This window comes from Silurus meridionalis, chromosome 27, assembly GCF_014805685.1.
Source record: "Silurus meridionalis isolate SWU-2019-XX chromosome 27, ASM1480568v1, whole genome shotgun sequence".
In the NCBI taxonomy this organism is placed as follows: Eukaryota; Metazoa; Chordata; class Actinopteri; order Siluriformes; family Siluridae; genus Silurus; species Silurus meridionalis.
The window spans coordinates 6,546,627-6,562,376 of NC_060910.1; the positions used below are offsets into that span (position 1 = coordinate 6,546,627).

At 36.2% G+C, this 15,750-nt stretch overlaps 1 protein-coding gene across 5 annotated transcripts in view; it reads right to left on the reverse strand.

Annotated features, from left to right (window-relative positions):
• Window positions 1–15,750, reverse strand: part of mctp1a (multiple C2 domains, transmembrane 1a) — a 144,201-nt gene that overhangs the window by 25,957 nt on the left and 102,494 nt on the right. For all 5 annotated transcript variants that reach the window (XM_046841678.1, XM_046841679.1, XM_046841677.1 and 2 more), the window contains 2 exons: window positions 11,571–11,690; window positions 1,298–1,354 (listed from right to left, as the gene is read on the reverse strand). In XM_046841678.1, coding sequence (XP_046697634.1) covers window positions 1,298–1,354; window positions 11,571–11,690 — 177 coding nt within the window. The remainder of the gene's footprint in view (window positions 1–1,297; window positions 1,355–11,570; window positions 11,691–15,750) is intronic.

Sequence of the window (15,750 nt, forward strand, 5' to 3'; positions counted from 1 at the left end):
TTCGACTTTGTAGGCAGTTAAAATGAGACATTGGCAGTCAGGAGCAGAAAAACTGTACAAATATGCGCTCAGTGAGATTTAGTATACTGTACGTTTTGTAGTGTATGATCTAGTCGGTCCTTAGTGTCATGATAATCATAATCACAGATCCTCAACTTAATACCACTGTTACTTTCACTAAATATGGTAACTGAACACCGGGGTTGGCATAGAAATAAAACTTCTAGAGTGAAATCGCTTTTGTGATTAAGTGCCCCATGACTAACTTGGGTTTGCTCTGTGGTTTTGCCAAAGTAAATGAACACTGACCAGTACACCATATTAGTGTAATTGTAATTGTAAGACAAACACAATATACGCCATCCAGACAAAACAAATGAAAATGTGGGAACAATCACCACATGCTGGCACAAGTTTAAGCCTAATTTGTTTCCACTTCAATCCAGGTTCACTTAATCATACATGACACAACCCTACAAGGAGCAGCTAATAATCAGTACTTTACATTTATTTATCTAACTACATACTCAGATGAGACTTTGCTGACATTTTCTTGACCTTCCTGCTTGCTGGTGAGAAAGTCAGATTTTTCAATTCACAGGATAAACATTCAGTTACAAACGTACTGCAACAAGGCACATGATGTGAAAGTATGATTGAGAACTAGCCGAAAACATGAACATTGTATCTTGATATTGCATACAATTAAAACAAGATCTTGTTCACCAAAGACAAACTCCAAATTTACAGATTACACTAAGCTTCAATAAAAAGACTGCATTACACCGACTCATTTACATACAAAGAAAATATCCTAATTAGCCCAATTATCATAGTTAACTATTAATTACCTATTAATGGCCTGAAAAAATGTTAGAAGCTTAACATTGGGACTTTCAAACCAGGTTTATTCATGGCTGAATTATTTACCTTCTATCTGGGCTTAAGGAAACATCTTAGTAGGTTCTTTGGACCATTTGAAAAACCCCCACAGCTGTCGACTTGAGCTATTTGTGATGTTCTCGAAGTGTCAAAAGCTCAGTAAGAGAAAACTTTCATGAAACGCACCTTAAGCATAAAAATAGATGTTACGACGTTCATTCAATCTGATTTTTTTCCTTTTTTTTTTCCCCTTTTTCTATAGTTACAAAACAAACATTTGAAAATAAAACACTGTCAAAGACACCTTGAGTGCTGGCTGAATCTAGGAGCTTTCGCTAATATTTTGTTTAGCCAGCCACCTAACCGTGAAGCTGCACCAGACCGCAAACCATAAGTCCCTGTGAGTGATAATTACCTTGTCATCTCTGTCAAAGTCCTCATCTTCACCCTCCAACAGATCCTCCACTGCTTGCTGATGAGTGTGAAAAAGAGAGAAACAAATGAGAATCAATTTCATGTGCACAATGACTAGCATTACTACATCCATTAAAAAAAATCTGTTGTTTGTAAGACAAAGTAAAGCTTTGAAGCATCAGTCTAGTTTCTAAGCCTATTATCTATATCCTTTTGAGCATGAGACTAAACCTTCACTTGAACCTTCAGCTTGGACACGGTGGTAAAACATATATGCTTCAGTGAACCAAGACCACAGGACAAGTAAAGTGTCCTCCAACCCCCTTAACCAAACTTCTCGCCACTTAATACCCTTAAAAGACACACAATAAGGAAGAAATGTAATGGACAGGACCCATTTCAACAATCTCAAATGAATTAAAGGTGAATAGAAGTTGTAGCGTGGCATCAATGAAAACTCAAGGTGAACCAATATTATCCAGGCTACAGAGGTTAATTATGCTCGCCTGTTTAGCACTGCAGAACAGCCAGATGTGTAGTACAGCCAGATGTGTAGCACAAAAGAGCTTTCCACACAGTATAATCTATTGTTAAAAACTGGACACGAACAACCTTGAAAAAGTTTTATTCATAAAGGTTAATATTCAGTTAATTTAAGTATCAAATAAGCTTTTATTTTTTTTCAATAATGCATTTTAAGATTTTCCAGGAAAAATCCGGTTGGCAATGAACAAAACTTTTCTTCTGTGAATACCTATTTTAGTCTTTAATACACTTGTAGGCCTGCCTTGTATATTGTTATTCATGTGAAAGAAGTTGTAGTGGACTTGAATTCTCTTAAAAAAAAAAAAAAGAAAAAGATAAAATCCTTGACTCTAAAAAGACATTTCATTTTCTACAACGTTCATCAAAAAAAAAAAAAAATATATATATATATATATATATATATATATATATATATATATATATATATATATCTGTGTGTGTGTGTGTGTGTGTGTGTGTGTGTGTGTGTAATATATATGTATACGATATGTGCTCTTTTATATATACAGTGCAACCTCGATACTCGCGTTCTATGACCCCTCGCTAGTAACAAAAAATCGCGAGGTTTTGACTCTTTTCTTTTGATGGTTTCTTTTTCAAAAGGAAGTGTACATATACTGTAATGTAAACTCAACATAAATTGAATTACTCATCAAAAATTATTTATTTACAACTTTAAATAAGTAATACAATAATAAAAGTTTTTAAAACTCTGTTTTGAACTCTTACTCCGAACCTTCAGGCCACTCACGGCTTCTCGCCGACTTTCAGGTTTTTTGCAAATTCCCAAAATGAAAAGACGCAAACTATCGAGTTCATGAGTATTGAGGTTCCACTGTATTTGTATACACACACACACACACACACACACACACACACACACACACATATATATATATTTCTTGTACACATACAGTGAAGTTAAAAAGTTTTTGTTACATATGGTTTTGTGGGTAAAAAAAAATTATAAAATAAAAATACTGAGAATCAAAGAAAAAAGAAAGAAAGAAAGAAAGAAAGAAAGAAAGAAAGAAAGAAAGAAAGAAAATAGAGTGAAAGAAAGTATGAAAAGGGTCATAATTATGTATGTATATTCTTAAATGTATTTAAGAAATATGTCATAGGTTGAAGGGGAAATCTGTACAGTGGTCGTTGGTGTGGTGGGGTTATTTTACAATTGATCCAAAAGCTTGTCAGAGGTATAAAGGGTTTAACTGGGTGCCTATGTTCACTGTTCAACCTAACAGTGTGGATTGCTATTATTATTATGATTATTATTAATAATACTATAAAATCTCTGTCGAACTTTTTTTTTTACCTTTTTATTTACTTCCCTAAATATAATATTTAAAATTATATACACAAAAAGTACAGAAGATCCTTATTTTCCAAACATAACTATTAAGATTGTTTTATCAGGTGAGAAGTACTGCATGTATTCCAGTATTAGAACCCATAATATGATCAAATGCAAAGTCAATAAAATATAGTCGGTGAAAGTAATACTGTCTGTACTTATATTGTAGATGGATTGATTATTCACATAGATCCCATCATAATTTACCGAGCCAGATGAGCCAATACAGAGGTGCAGGCACAAATATCAGGCAATGTGCTGGCAGACATATAAAGAGTTTATCTCGGTCAATTGAAAACACTCCATCAAGCATGTGTGGCCCCTGGGAGCCTAAAAAAGAGTCCATATCACATGCATATTTTCATTGCCGGAGGAGGGAACATGCACAGATCGTTATTTCTCTTCTTGGGGCTCGCCTTGTCAATCACACATCAAAAGCTTCAAGGTCATGTGTAGGCTATTTACATAAGGCAATTTCTAAAATACCCCCCAATGCCTACACCCCCAAATCTCTTTCTTTTTATTTATTTCTTTTTTACTTTCCGAGTCACGTAAATGAGTTTTCTGTGTCATCCAAAAATTGTTACTTAGCAAACAATAGGTTTTGTTCCTTTGTCTTGACTAAAAGGCAGAGTGCATGCTGCCATAAGCCTCTTATGTAAATGCTGCTAGAGGCAGAAACAAAAGGAGGGTTCAGGAGAGATGGAGGAATTGCTAGAAGTGAACTGATGATGCTTTGTGCTAAAGGGTGCACAAATCTACCAGATTAATGTGGTTTCAATAGCAGGGTTAAGTAGAGGCTAGTCTCGATTATTTGAGTGAAGAAGACAATCAATCATGCTGTGCAAATTGAGCATTTAGCAATCAATGAAGAGAAGAAAAAGCATTTTTAAGGGGGAAGAAAAAAACAAGGTCATGAATCAGTTAGAGTGGGTCTTTTACTGACAGTCACTGGGAGGGAGAGGGAAAGAGAAAGCAAAGATCCTCTGCAGTCTGGCCTTTCAGCTAGCTTTGGCACCATCCCCAGCTCTACTCGGTGACATCCATCTTGGCGGGTTAATGTACTTTTTCTCTCCTCCACTATCAGCAAAGGAAGAACTGTGCTATCTGTGCTTTTAATTCTAACCTTCACCATGACAGGTGCGCCGGGAATAGACGCCCAAGCCAGACAACCCATCCGACATGAAGATATATACTTTCATTTTTTGCCCCCATCCCCTCTCCCCTCCTCGTGCTCCTCTTTGAAATGGAAGACATCTCTAGCGTCTCCAGCTGCTCGGGGCATGGTCCTGCTTTGTATGCAGCATGTGGATCAGGGGGACCCGGGAGAGCCCAGGCCTGGAAGGCTGATAAGGACTCTCGCCGGAGCACCTCCAGCCCAAACAGCCTCTTCATAGGCTGTCAGAGCACTGCTGGTCAAAGGGAGGGCTTGTGCTCATGCCAATGTTGGCTGACTCTGGCTTGACCCCTGCAGAGGCTGAAGTCAAAGACTGGTGCTCCTGGCAAAAGAGGCAGATTGAGAGGAGAGAAGCACTAATTGGTCAATGTATTGATTTAGCAGAAGAATAAACACTGCTTTTGCCAACCAGACTTGGTTGCGTAATGCAGTTACGCATGCTAAGCAAGCTAAATAGGCTAAGAAATTGGAGGTCAGACACAGTGCTGTACTGTGTGCCAGAGACACGTTGTCTCTTTAGGGCTGAGTGTTACAAGGCAAACACGCTGATCAGAGGACTTCGTTGCAGTTCTGAAACATGCCAGGGTCATGTAGTCCCACAAGTAAGAAGCCTCATCACAGCTTTTCATCCCATGACTTCCATTTTACTCTAATCTGTAGTGTGGTACAGACCCTGAGGATACCTCAAAAACACAGTCAGTGTTCTGTAAACAAAAACCCTGGCAGCAAGGAACATGGCTGCATCAACAACAACAGCAACAGCCATGACAAAGATGTGTAGATCATCCACATTGTTAGCAAAATCTCAGGTACAAAAGTTCACAGGGATGAAGTGTAGGGAGCTGCCAAAGTCGCTTCTCTCCTCGCTTCAAACCTCGTCTGTGAGCGAATCGGAGCCACACTGGCACGGGGGAAATCAGTGGGCAACAAACGCTGCCAGTTCAAAGTGACATGACCTTTTGATTTTGTCACCTGTCAGGGGCTGGCACGGAGGAGCAGTGACATGTCTGCCAGGCGCACGAGATTCGACGTCTTGCTGGCGGGAGTGCAACACTGGAAGAGGTGGTGGCACTGAGGTGGATTAAAGGCCCGAAAAACCGCTCCCCTTGTCTTCCTCCTCCTCCTCCTCTCTCGGCCCTGCCATCACACACACCCCTTTTTTGTGTGCCATCCCAGTCGACTCAGCCCACAGCCAGAGCACCAGGCTTAAAGAAGAGTTAGCATGGAGCACGATTGAGAGACAGGCTCTCATTTAGTTTCCCTTTATATTTTACTGTGCAGTGATTGACACTGGAGGTGGGCTTGACAGGCTCAACATTTCCCCCCAGAGCAACCCACCTGTACCAGAAGACGGTAAGGAAAAACACAGCCTATACTTTATTCATGAAGCTCCATCCAAGCGGTTTGTTTTTGAAATTACACACACAATAGGAAAAAAAAGACAAAGCACACCTCAAACCAGACAAAACGAAGAAGAGGCAAAGAGAAAAACTTTATTCAAGTATCTGTTTACCTGTAACAAAAACGCAACTTACTTGGTGCTCGGTGCTTCAACAAAAATCACTCGGATTATATCGTGATCACCATTTCTCTAACAATGAAATATATATGATTTTGTGTCTTTTATCATGCTGTGCTTTTTGCTGGCCACAAGAGATGATGGCAGCTCATTCCATGTTGACGTCAGCCGGGAAGTTGGACAGGGTGATGGACCCATGACAGGCTTTTTCCTGAGATCAAGCCTCATGGGAGACACTGAAGCTTCAGGTCTTCCAGCTGACTGTCTACATCACAGTGTTTAAAACAAAGAACAGTCCTAGATTTGACATCGTAGAGACTTTTAGTGGTTGCGCATTATTTAGAAGCAATACCGCATGGAAATACGTAAATATGTTAAAATGCATAAACAAACAAACTGTGTTTAAATAATTAAAATAGTCAAAAAATCCTTGTGGCATTGTCGGACCTTGAATATGCAAATTCAGAGATCCTTTGTTTTAAATTGACTTACAAAAGTATGAAAAACATGATGACATCTACCACATATTCCTATACACGCTTCATTTCAGCAACATGAAAAGCAGCCTGAAATAAGACACAAGAGAGACAAAAGCATAAGAAGTACATTATCCTTGCCCTCGAAGCACTGACAAGGTTACCGAGAAATACCTTAAAATGCTTAATTGCATACAGGATGTGAAAGAGATGTCACTATGTTTCTTCAGCTCTGGCAGAATTTGCTATAATTAACACCTTTGAAACAACTGGTAAAGTGTTTTCCGGGCCAGTGGATTCAGCAGCGTGGGTCTTTCAGGGCCCGCCATGGGCCCTGCTCCTCTCAATTCCAACTGAGCTGTCCAACGCTTGACTGAGTCCGAGTGGTCGTTATAAAGCCCCACCAAAACCTCCCAGGTCTCCAAACAAACTGATCTGGAAGCTGGGGGTGGAGGGGAGGTCAGTGAAGGCACTGAGATCGCTGGCTCTCTACAGGAAACGGGCCAAACAATGACAGGTAATGTCAGCCTAGTTTTGGTTGCCAAGTTGTGGCAATCTGACCTGTATGATAACAATTCTAACAATCACCAGTAGGAGTCTCCACTGTTATATAATGGGAAATCATAACTGTCTCGAGATCTGAATGGAAAATTAAATACTGTTTACAGATCGATAGAATTAGTCTACATCTGTTCTCAAATGGGTTCTGTTGATTGACAGACCTGGTCCATTTTTTTTTCATATGATGATCGACAGGCTCGGTTCAGAAGTCACGATCTGTCTGACTTGCATCCAAAGGTGGTGGTACCCCCTTTGAACTCCTAATTCATCCCCATAATATCCATTCACTGTCCCTCTAAGGAACCAAAGGAGCCTACTTATACAGTTCTCAGACCTGCTAAACATCTTTCATTTGGAAACACCAGTTTGAGAGTATACGCTGGTGTTTAGAGCATTGCCTTCCCAGATGGTAAAAAGAGCTTTTAACAATAACAGGCTCTGACAGAGAGGTCAGGTAATTGGTGGAGGGGTGGGATGGAGAGCAAAGGGAAAGAATACGAGAGTCAGGGGTCAGCTGACTACAGGTTAAGAGTTGAGCTAGCATGTCAACCCTTGAGGTAACAACCCTCTTCAATTAAATGACAGCTGAAAGTGGGAGTTTGTTTTTTTTTTCTCCTGAATATATTATATTATACTATATATATTTATATGATTAAAAAAAACATTTAGATAAAAAATCTTCCTTTGGTTAAGGACTGAGTGCTTGTGTCTTCCAGAGAGAATTACCCTGTTACAGGCTTTTGAAAAATCATAACTTTCCAAATGTTGACATTTGGCGAAGGGCAATGGTTTAATTTTACATGTTGTTTAAAGCAATTGGCAGTGGTTAGGTTTTTCCTTCTTTCCCCTTCCTGATTGTGTCAGCGCCATGACTTTGGTTTCATGAAGCGGAAACCACACAGAGGAAAACCACATAACTAGACGTTAATTCCATGGCACATTTATAAAACTGTTTGACACACAAATGGTGGGATCCCATATACATGAGAAATGATGCACCTTTACCTTTCTTATAGTGTGCTTGTGTGTGCTTATATCTTCATAGGCACAATTTTTTTAAAAGCCTATATTTATTGCAAGCATAGACATATTACTGTGGTATTGGAATCAGCTAAATAGACTCGCACACAAACAAAACAGCAGGGGGGTAGTCGTAAAATACTGGGGAAAAGATTTACACAGCATGCATCAACAGCAGTTCTAAATTAAGAATTATATGGTAGGCTGACTAATTCAAAGACGCACAAAGTTGATACGATATGAAGAGTTCCCAGTAGTAAGAAGTAGAGACTGCATTAAGGGGATAAGTGATGGCAGTCTCATGGCAATTTGTTGACTGAATAAATATTCTCACCCCTGCAAGTCATCAGATATAAGAACATGCCATCTAGCTGGCGGCATGCAACTGTCACACAAAACCTACACATTCTACTCACTGTAACTTCTAATACAAGTGCATTCTAATTCATATTCATGTTACGGTATAGAATATCCCAGCCAGGTGCTTATACAGATATACCTGGATACCACAGAAGCCTAGCAGTAAGTCTTACAGGCTGGGCAGATCTTTAACTCTCAGTGAGAGGCAGCCTGCACTTATGTGTCAGTGGGTTTATATATATAAAGGGCTGTAAAAATTGTACGCAAATTAATTTTAATGCCATCAATTTTAATAACGTGCGATTAATGTAGCACACATTTATTTTTGTCAATTTCTTAAAAAAAAGAATATATATATATATATATATATATATATATATATATATATATATATATATATATATACTTCACTGAATAATTATTTTAAATCACTAAACATTTGTTTTATTGATGCGCCAATGATCAAATCAAGCACCAGAATCCGTTATTATGCGCATATTCAGCAATTAAAACAGTCAGTGTGAAAACACAGCAAAAGTTGCTTTTGGTGTCCTGATGATTTACGCAAAACACCATAATTTAAAACATTTACAAGAGTATTTTTACAAGATGCCCTGTCATTTGAAAATGTAAACAGGATTGTGTAAGTAAAATGCTCAGTGCGAAGAAAGAGACACTTGAAAAGTATTAAATTGAGGTACATTTATAACAGATAAAAATGTGCGATTAAGACGCAATTAATTACGAGTTAACTCATGACCATCCTGTGATTAATCGTGATTAAATATAAAACCTCTAATATATATATATATATATATATATATATATATATATATATATATATGTGTGTGTGTGTCTATATATAAGTATATAAATATATACAATTTTGCACCTTTTTAAAATCCAAAATAATGGATCACTGACAAATATCAACACAGGGGATATTTCTGTAGAGAAAATATCAAAATTCACATAAATGATATTAAAAGCTATTAAAAACATATCAGTTGCAGCTAAATAAAAGTACAATTGAAAAGAAAACATGTAAGGTGGGGTACTGAAGTGGGGCTGTTACCGAAAAAAAAAAAGTAAAATAATAAAATGAAACATTGAATGTTCAGTAAATAATATTCTGCATTATCTCAGTGTCACTTTTTATGTTAATTATACCTCAGTTGTAAAAAATAAATAATTTTAATTGAAGCACATGTTTAGATGATACTGATTAAAAATGAATTGTTTTTTTACACAAACTTGTTAAATGCATGCTGGTTTGAGTGTGTGCTTTTATTAAAGCATTGTGGAAAAAAATATATATATGATTAAAGTTTTTTCATATTGCACTTTTCATTCAAGTTGTTGGTGATAATATGACATGTATAGCAAAATAGAAAAAAAAATAGAAAGGGGAATCAACGCTTTTGCACTCCACTGTACATGACCTGTAATTAATATATTGATTCAAACACACACACACACACACACACACACACACACACACACACACACACGGACAAGACCCCATGTCCAAATAATAGTAATAAAAAAACGCTTTAATTCCTTCCGCTGGAGTTTATAATAAAGTAACTTCCTTTTCTAAATGACTGTGAGAGAGAAAGTGGCCAAGCTCATCAGTGGGTTTCGTTTTAATGAAAAGCAGACCCCATGTGTATGTGCTTGTGTGTGTTTGTTTATTGTGTCAGTGAGCGGAACTCTCTCGCTCTTGCCAGCCCCACGAGTGGCTCATCTGTTGTGGTTACAGTCGTCAAAATTGCAGAACAATAGAGTGTAAGAACGACAGAGGACTCGTGGGGCCGCAGCTTTCACATTCTTCATGCGTTTTATATCCACAGATCCCAATGGTATAACCTTTGACCCATTACCTGGTTTTGAAACCTTGTCTCCTGATCCAGATTAGTTTACAGTAACCAGAAACACGGAATAGCACATTGTATAAACGAGTGGAATAAATAATTACAGGTTTAGTAGTTAACAGCAGATGGATAGCACAAGCAAACAGGTAAACAAGTATTAAGCAGGAGTTTGTGTTTATATTGCCTGATCTATGCAAATATAGCCTTAAACTTTGAGCCTTTATGTCTTCATTAGATTTATTAGAGCAAATTAAAGCAACTGGAGATAAATGTATATGTGAAGTGAACAGCCAGCTAAATATATGGAGATTTCCTTTATAACCCTGGTTTCAGAATTTTTGCAAACAATGTCGCCATCTACAGGAAAAAACAGGGCAGTCGATTTGAAAGTTATTCTTCCACTAGACAGGGATTTATTTTTTTATTTTTTATTTTTTTTGGTTGCTTTATTTATTTATTTATTTATTTATTTATTTATTTATTTATTTATTTATTCGTGTATTTATTTATTTTTCATTTTTCATTTTACTCACTTTGACTGACATGCATGATATGAAAACTTAAAAAAAAAAAAAAAACGATAAAGGAAATTTTATAGGGAAAAAAAATCAATCCCTTAATATATCCAGAACACCCAGAAAAGTACTTATTTTATCTATGAAGCATTTTTCTATAAAGTGAAATCACTGAATAAATTTCTTTTGTAATGTCAGTAATATTCAAGTGTTTTTGGAAAAAGCTAAAAACATTTTTTTTTAATGTAATAGTTACTACTAAAATTTCTAAAATAAAATTTAAACAATGTTTAAATTACATTTTAAAATTAATTAAATTAAATTAAATAAGATGTAGTAAATTAAAAGCAATTCATTCAAATTTAAAAAGTGATATAATCAAACTTCTGTAAATAAATATTTCTAATTGCAGATAAAAATAAAATATTATTTTGAACAAAGGTATTTTAGGATGCTAAACTTTATAGCACAATTTTTAAATATTGAATATTTATATAATTCTATTAAATGTATTATTTTATCTATATACTTTATTTCTAGAATAATAAGACATAAATACATAAATATACTCCACTGTCTTTCTTAAATGTCTGGAACATCCACAATGAATAAACTGCTTCATATTAGAAACAACTACATTTTAAATTTTAGAAATATATAAGTTGAATTATTTATCATTTTGATATTAAATGTTCGAAATGCAATACAGTTCAAATTTGAAAAAAAACAATAAACAAGTTTAAAATATTTAATGCTACTAAGGTTTTTTTTATGATAATGAAAGGACACAGACGGTGTGTCTATTATTAAAAAAAAATAAATAAAAAAATGCTGAGACGCTGTTGAAGCGAGAGTGAAAGTTCACTCACCACGTCTCCCTGTCTGCTGTCCTTTCCCGAAGCTATGAGGATGTAATTCCAGGCCAACAGGAGCAGAAGAGCCAGTGGGATCATGTAGAGCTCAAAGTTCCACACCACTACTATGAAGAGCTGTCAAGATGGACAGAGAGATGCCGAGAAAAAGAAAAGACCAGACGTTAAAGGACGCACCAGACGTTTCTAGAATTCTCTTTTGTTTAATTTTCTTATTAGAGTGCAGGCATTATTCATTCATTATTACATTTTAGTTTTTTCAACCAGAAAAATTATTTATATTGAGCTATATAAGTTACATCTAACTGTACAATTTTAATCGTATAGCTCCTGGCTTGGAATATAATCATAAGAAAAAACACATTTCATATTCAGCAAATATTCAATATAATTACACTGTGCATGAGGCATGAATATACCCTAGACATATGTATAAACAGACACATATTAACATATAGGGGTAATTTAGTGTAGCCACACCATGTTTTCTGGAGGCGTGAGGAAACTGAAGAACCCTGAGGAAACCGGCATGGAGAAACCACACAAAACTTCATACACACACACACACACACACAAACACACACACACACAGGCACATATAAGCCAAGTTAGGGATCAAACAAGTGACCCTGGAGCTGAGAGTCAGCAACCCACTGTGCCAAGAAGTCAAGTCACCAACTGCACCACAGCCTCCACAAAAAAAATGACATTTTATTTAGAATTGAAATCGAATCTGAGCAGAATATCTATAAGGTCTGTTTGTCATTTGTGGCAAATACAAGCGCACAATTTTGCAAAAGGGCTTCTTTCTCCTAAAGTGGTGCACTCACACAATATAAACAAACTCCATATATTCAGAACCGAACCGCAGACAGACCACTGGCCTTCCGGTGAACTACAGCGACGTGCCGGGATACCGCACGCTGCCCTGAATGACTAAATGTTTACGCTCCCTTCCTCCGCTAAGGAACACAAGTCTGCAACTATACGACACTAATCCACACTATACCACTGCTCATTTCTGTAAATAACACAGGCGTTAAAGGTTCGAGGAACACGCTGCTTCTCAGCCTTGCCGATTATCTTATCCATTTCGAAGCTCTGCAATTTACGAAGCTGGGATAGTAAATAATGACCACTCTGGATGATCAGCTAAAATTGATGTGTGCCATATAGCACATTCGAATTGATGTGCTCCTTTTTAATTAGTCATCAAGACAATAAGAAAAAAGAAAAAAAATATATGCAAGCCCCGACTTAGGACTCTATCTATGTTTCATTGTAATGTTTATTCATCAAAACCCGCAGTTATGCTGAAGAAAAAATTTAACTGCTCATCAAAAAAGCATCGGCCTAAGATGAAAATTTCCACACACTGATTATTTTGGTGAAACGTATTTACAGCTGAATATGAAGCACAGCAGGGTGTGACAATTTCATTCACCCGTGATAATAACGAATACGGCGGAATGAAATAGATGATGAGTTATGATGTTTACTACAATGAATATTAATACCATGGAAATGTAATATGGTTACAAAACGATAGATACTGTAGATAGATAGATAGATAGATAGATAGATAGATAGATAGATAGATAGATAGATAGATAGATAGATAGATAGATAGATAGATATCCCACTCGTCAAAAAGAGGATCCTGCTGCAGCGCTAAGTGGACTCCTACTGATGACCCTTGCCTTCCCCTCTTAAAACACACACACACACACACACACTGATGCATTGGTACAGCGAGGGGTCAGTAATATGGCCATTCATCGCTCCAGCTATATCCATTACCGCTCTGCATGAACACACACCAGCAGCATGAACACACACTGACACACACAGACAGACAAATATATTTTGTAATGATAATCATAATTTAATCTATTATTATCCACTTGGAAGTGTATATAAGAAAAAAAAATTTGTATCATTATATAATAAGTAGAATTGTAAAGCATAAATATACAATGCTTCGATAAATTCATTTTTATTATTCATTATGTGTAACACTTAGAGCAAAAGAATTCCTGTACTGAGTGTGAATGTAGTGTGTGATAGTGAAGAGAAGGGGGGAAACATATTACTGTGTTTTAGGGTTTTGTTTTCCTTTAATAAAAATGTTTTCAGAGAACAGAGAAGAATCATTTTCAATAATTCAACAAGCTTTAAGGCACGGACAGGCACACACACACACACACACACACACACACACACACACACACACACACATATATTACACACATACACATACACAACTATATTTTTTCTTTTCTATCATTTCGTGCTCTCTGTTATTTCTTTGAATGAATTCAGCATTGCATAAAGCTTCCGGGAAAACACCTAAGTCTTTGCAGCGTTAAAGGGATGTTAACCGTGTTTATTCCTTTTGTGCTCTAAATCTCTGTGTGCTACAAAATAATACTATAATATTCAATTCTGGAGAACAACATTGCAATAAAGGAAAAAAAAAAACACCCTCCTACAAAAGATTCAAAATAAAATCTTTCAAAAATAGCCTAAGGTAGAAATATAGAATCTCTTGAGATAAGAATTAGAAACCTATGAGAAGAAATACATTTCATATTTAAGTGACTACATTATCATGTTTTTTATTTCCTTTTTTGACATTCCCTTATTTTTTTATTCCCTTTTTAATCTAGCAAAAATATATACAGTATATATTCTATATAATTGTAATATATATTATATATAGATTATTTGTAGCACTTAGAACATATTATATTATACAGTAATGTGTGTAAATATAAATAAATAAATAAATATATATATATATATATATATATATATAGATAGATAGATAGATAGATAGATAGATAGATAGATAGATAGATAGATAGATAGATAGATAGATAGATAGATAGATAGATAAATTTCATTAGTTGATTTATCATTTTGAAAAAACTTTTTTTACCACATTTTATTGCATTTCTTTTCACTCACATGAAGCCTATGGATAATATAAACTCCTAATGAATCATTTACAAATTTCTCACTTACAAAAGCAAATGGCACTTCTTTGTTTCATCTCCTCAGTGTCCATGTTGTTTTCATATGTCTGGGCAGTTATTTAACCTGTCGTTGGACGCACTCTGTGGAGTTTCGGATTTTAGCTAAGGGCCAGAGCTTGATTGACGGCCGACGTTAGTCGACACCTCGACCGCTCGGAGGTGACCCTTCTCCCTTACACATAGACTGATGCCCAGACCGGGGGCCTCCAAAGACCCCCTCACAGGAGAGAGAGGAGAGCCATAACCCCCCTTCCAACAAAAATAGCCCACGAACCACACTGAAAGAAAGAGGACAGAAACCAAATCTGTGGACGTGCGACTGCAGGCTTTGTCAGAGTGCATCCAGGTAAGTCATAATAGTCTCCGACTGTTCAGTGCCTCGCTTAGACAATTCCCCATGTGGGTTTTAACTCGGGTCCAGCGCACAGACTGTTCAGACCGTCACACCTGCACAAAGTCTCCTGGTGTCCCCTCGGTAACACAATATGCAATGAAAATCATCTTTTTTCAACCTATTGTGTGTTGCTGTTTTAACAGAGGGGAACACTGGGAATATCTGGAAAGGTAATGTGCAGGACAACTACAAAATTAAAACATTTTTTTTCCACAAAAAGGTTTTTTTTTTTTTAAACTACCCTTTTCAGACTATCCCTCAAAAAGTAACTTTAGCAGAAATGCCCTTGACTTTACTACCGAGCACTAATAAAATACAAAAGTAAACATCCTTATAAAAAATAAAAAAAAAGACGAGACAGCAATAAAGCAGAACCTTTCAACAAGCTTCATTTTCTAATTGCTTTGCTTTAAATTCCCAAGATATAGTCATCTAGTTAAAAGATAAAAGCTATATATTCATCTTCACAGTAATGCGTCATTATTAGTTTTTTAACAGTCCTTGTTTTCCATTAACACGGTTTTCTGTTTAATCACTGTAGCACTACTTGTTCATTTTAGCACATATAAGTAAGCTGCAGTCATTACGCTCATCTCCGATATGAAGAGCTGCTGGAGTAATTTAAATATTAATTTGATTTTAAACATCAGTCATAAAAAACAAAAGAAAAAAAGATAAATTAAAACTCTTTCGGTTTTAGAGAGAAACATATAAAACAGCCAAGTGTTTCAAATTGTCCTCCATT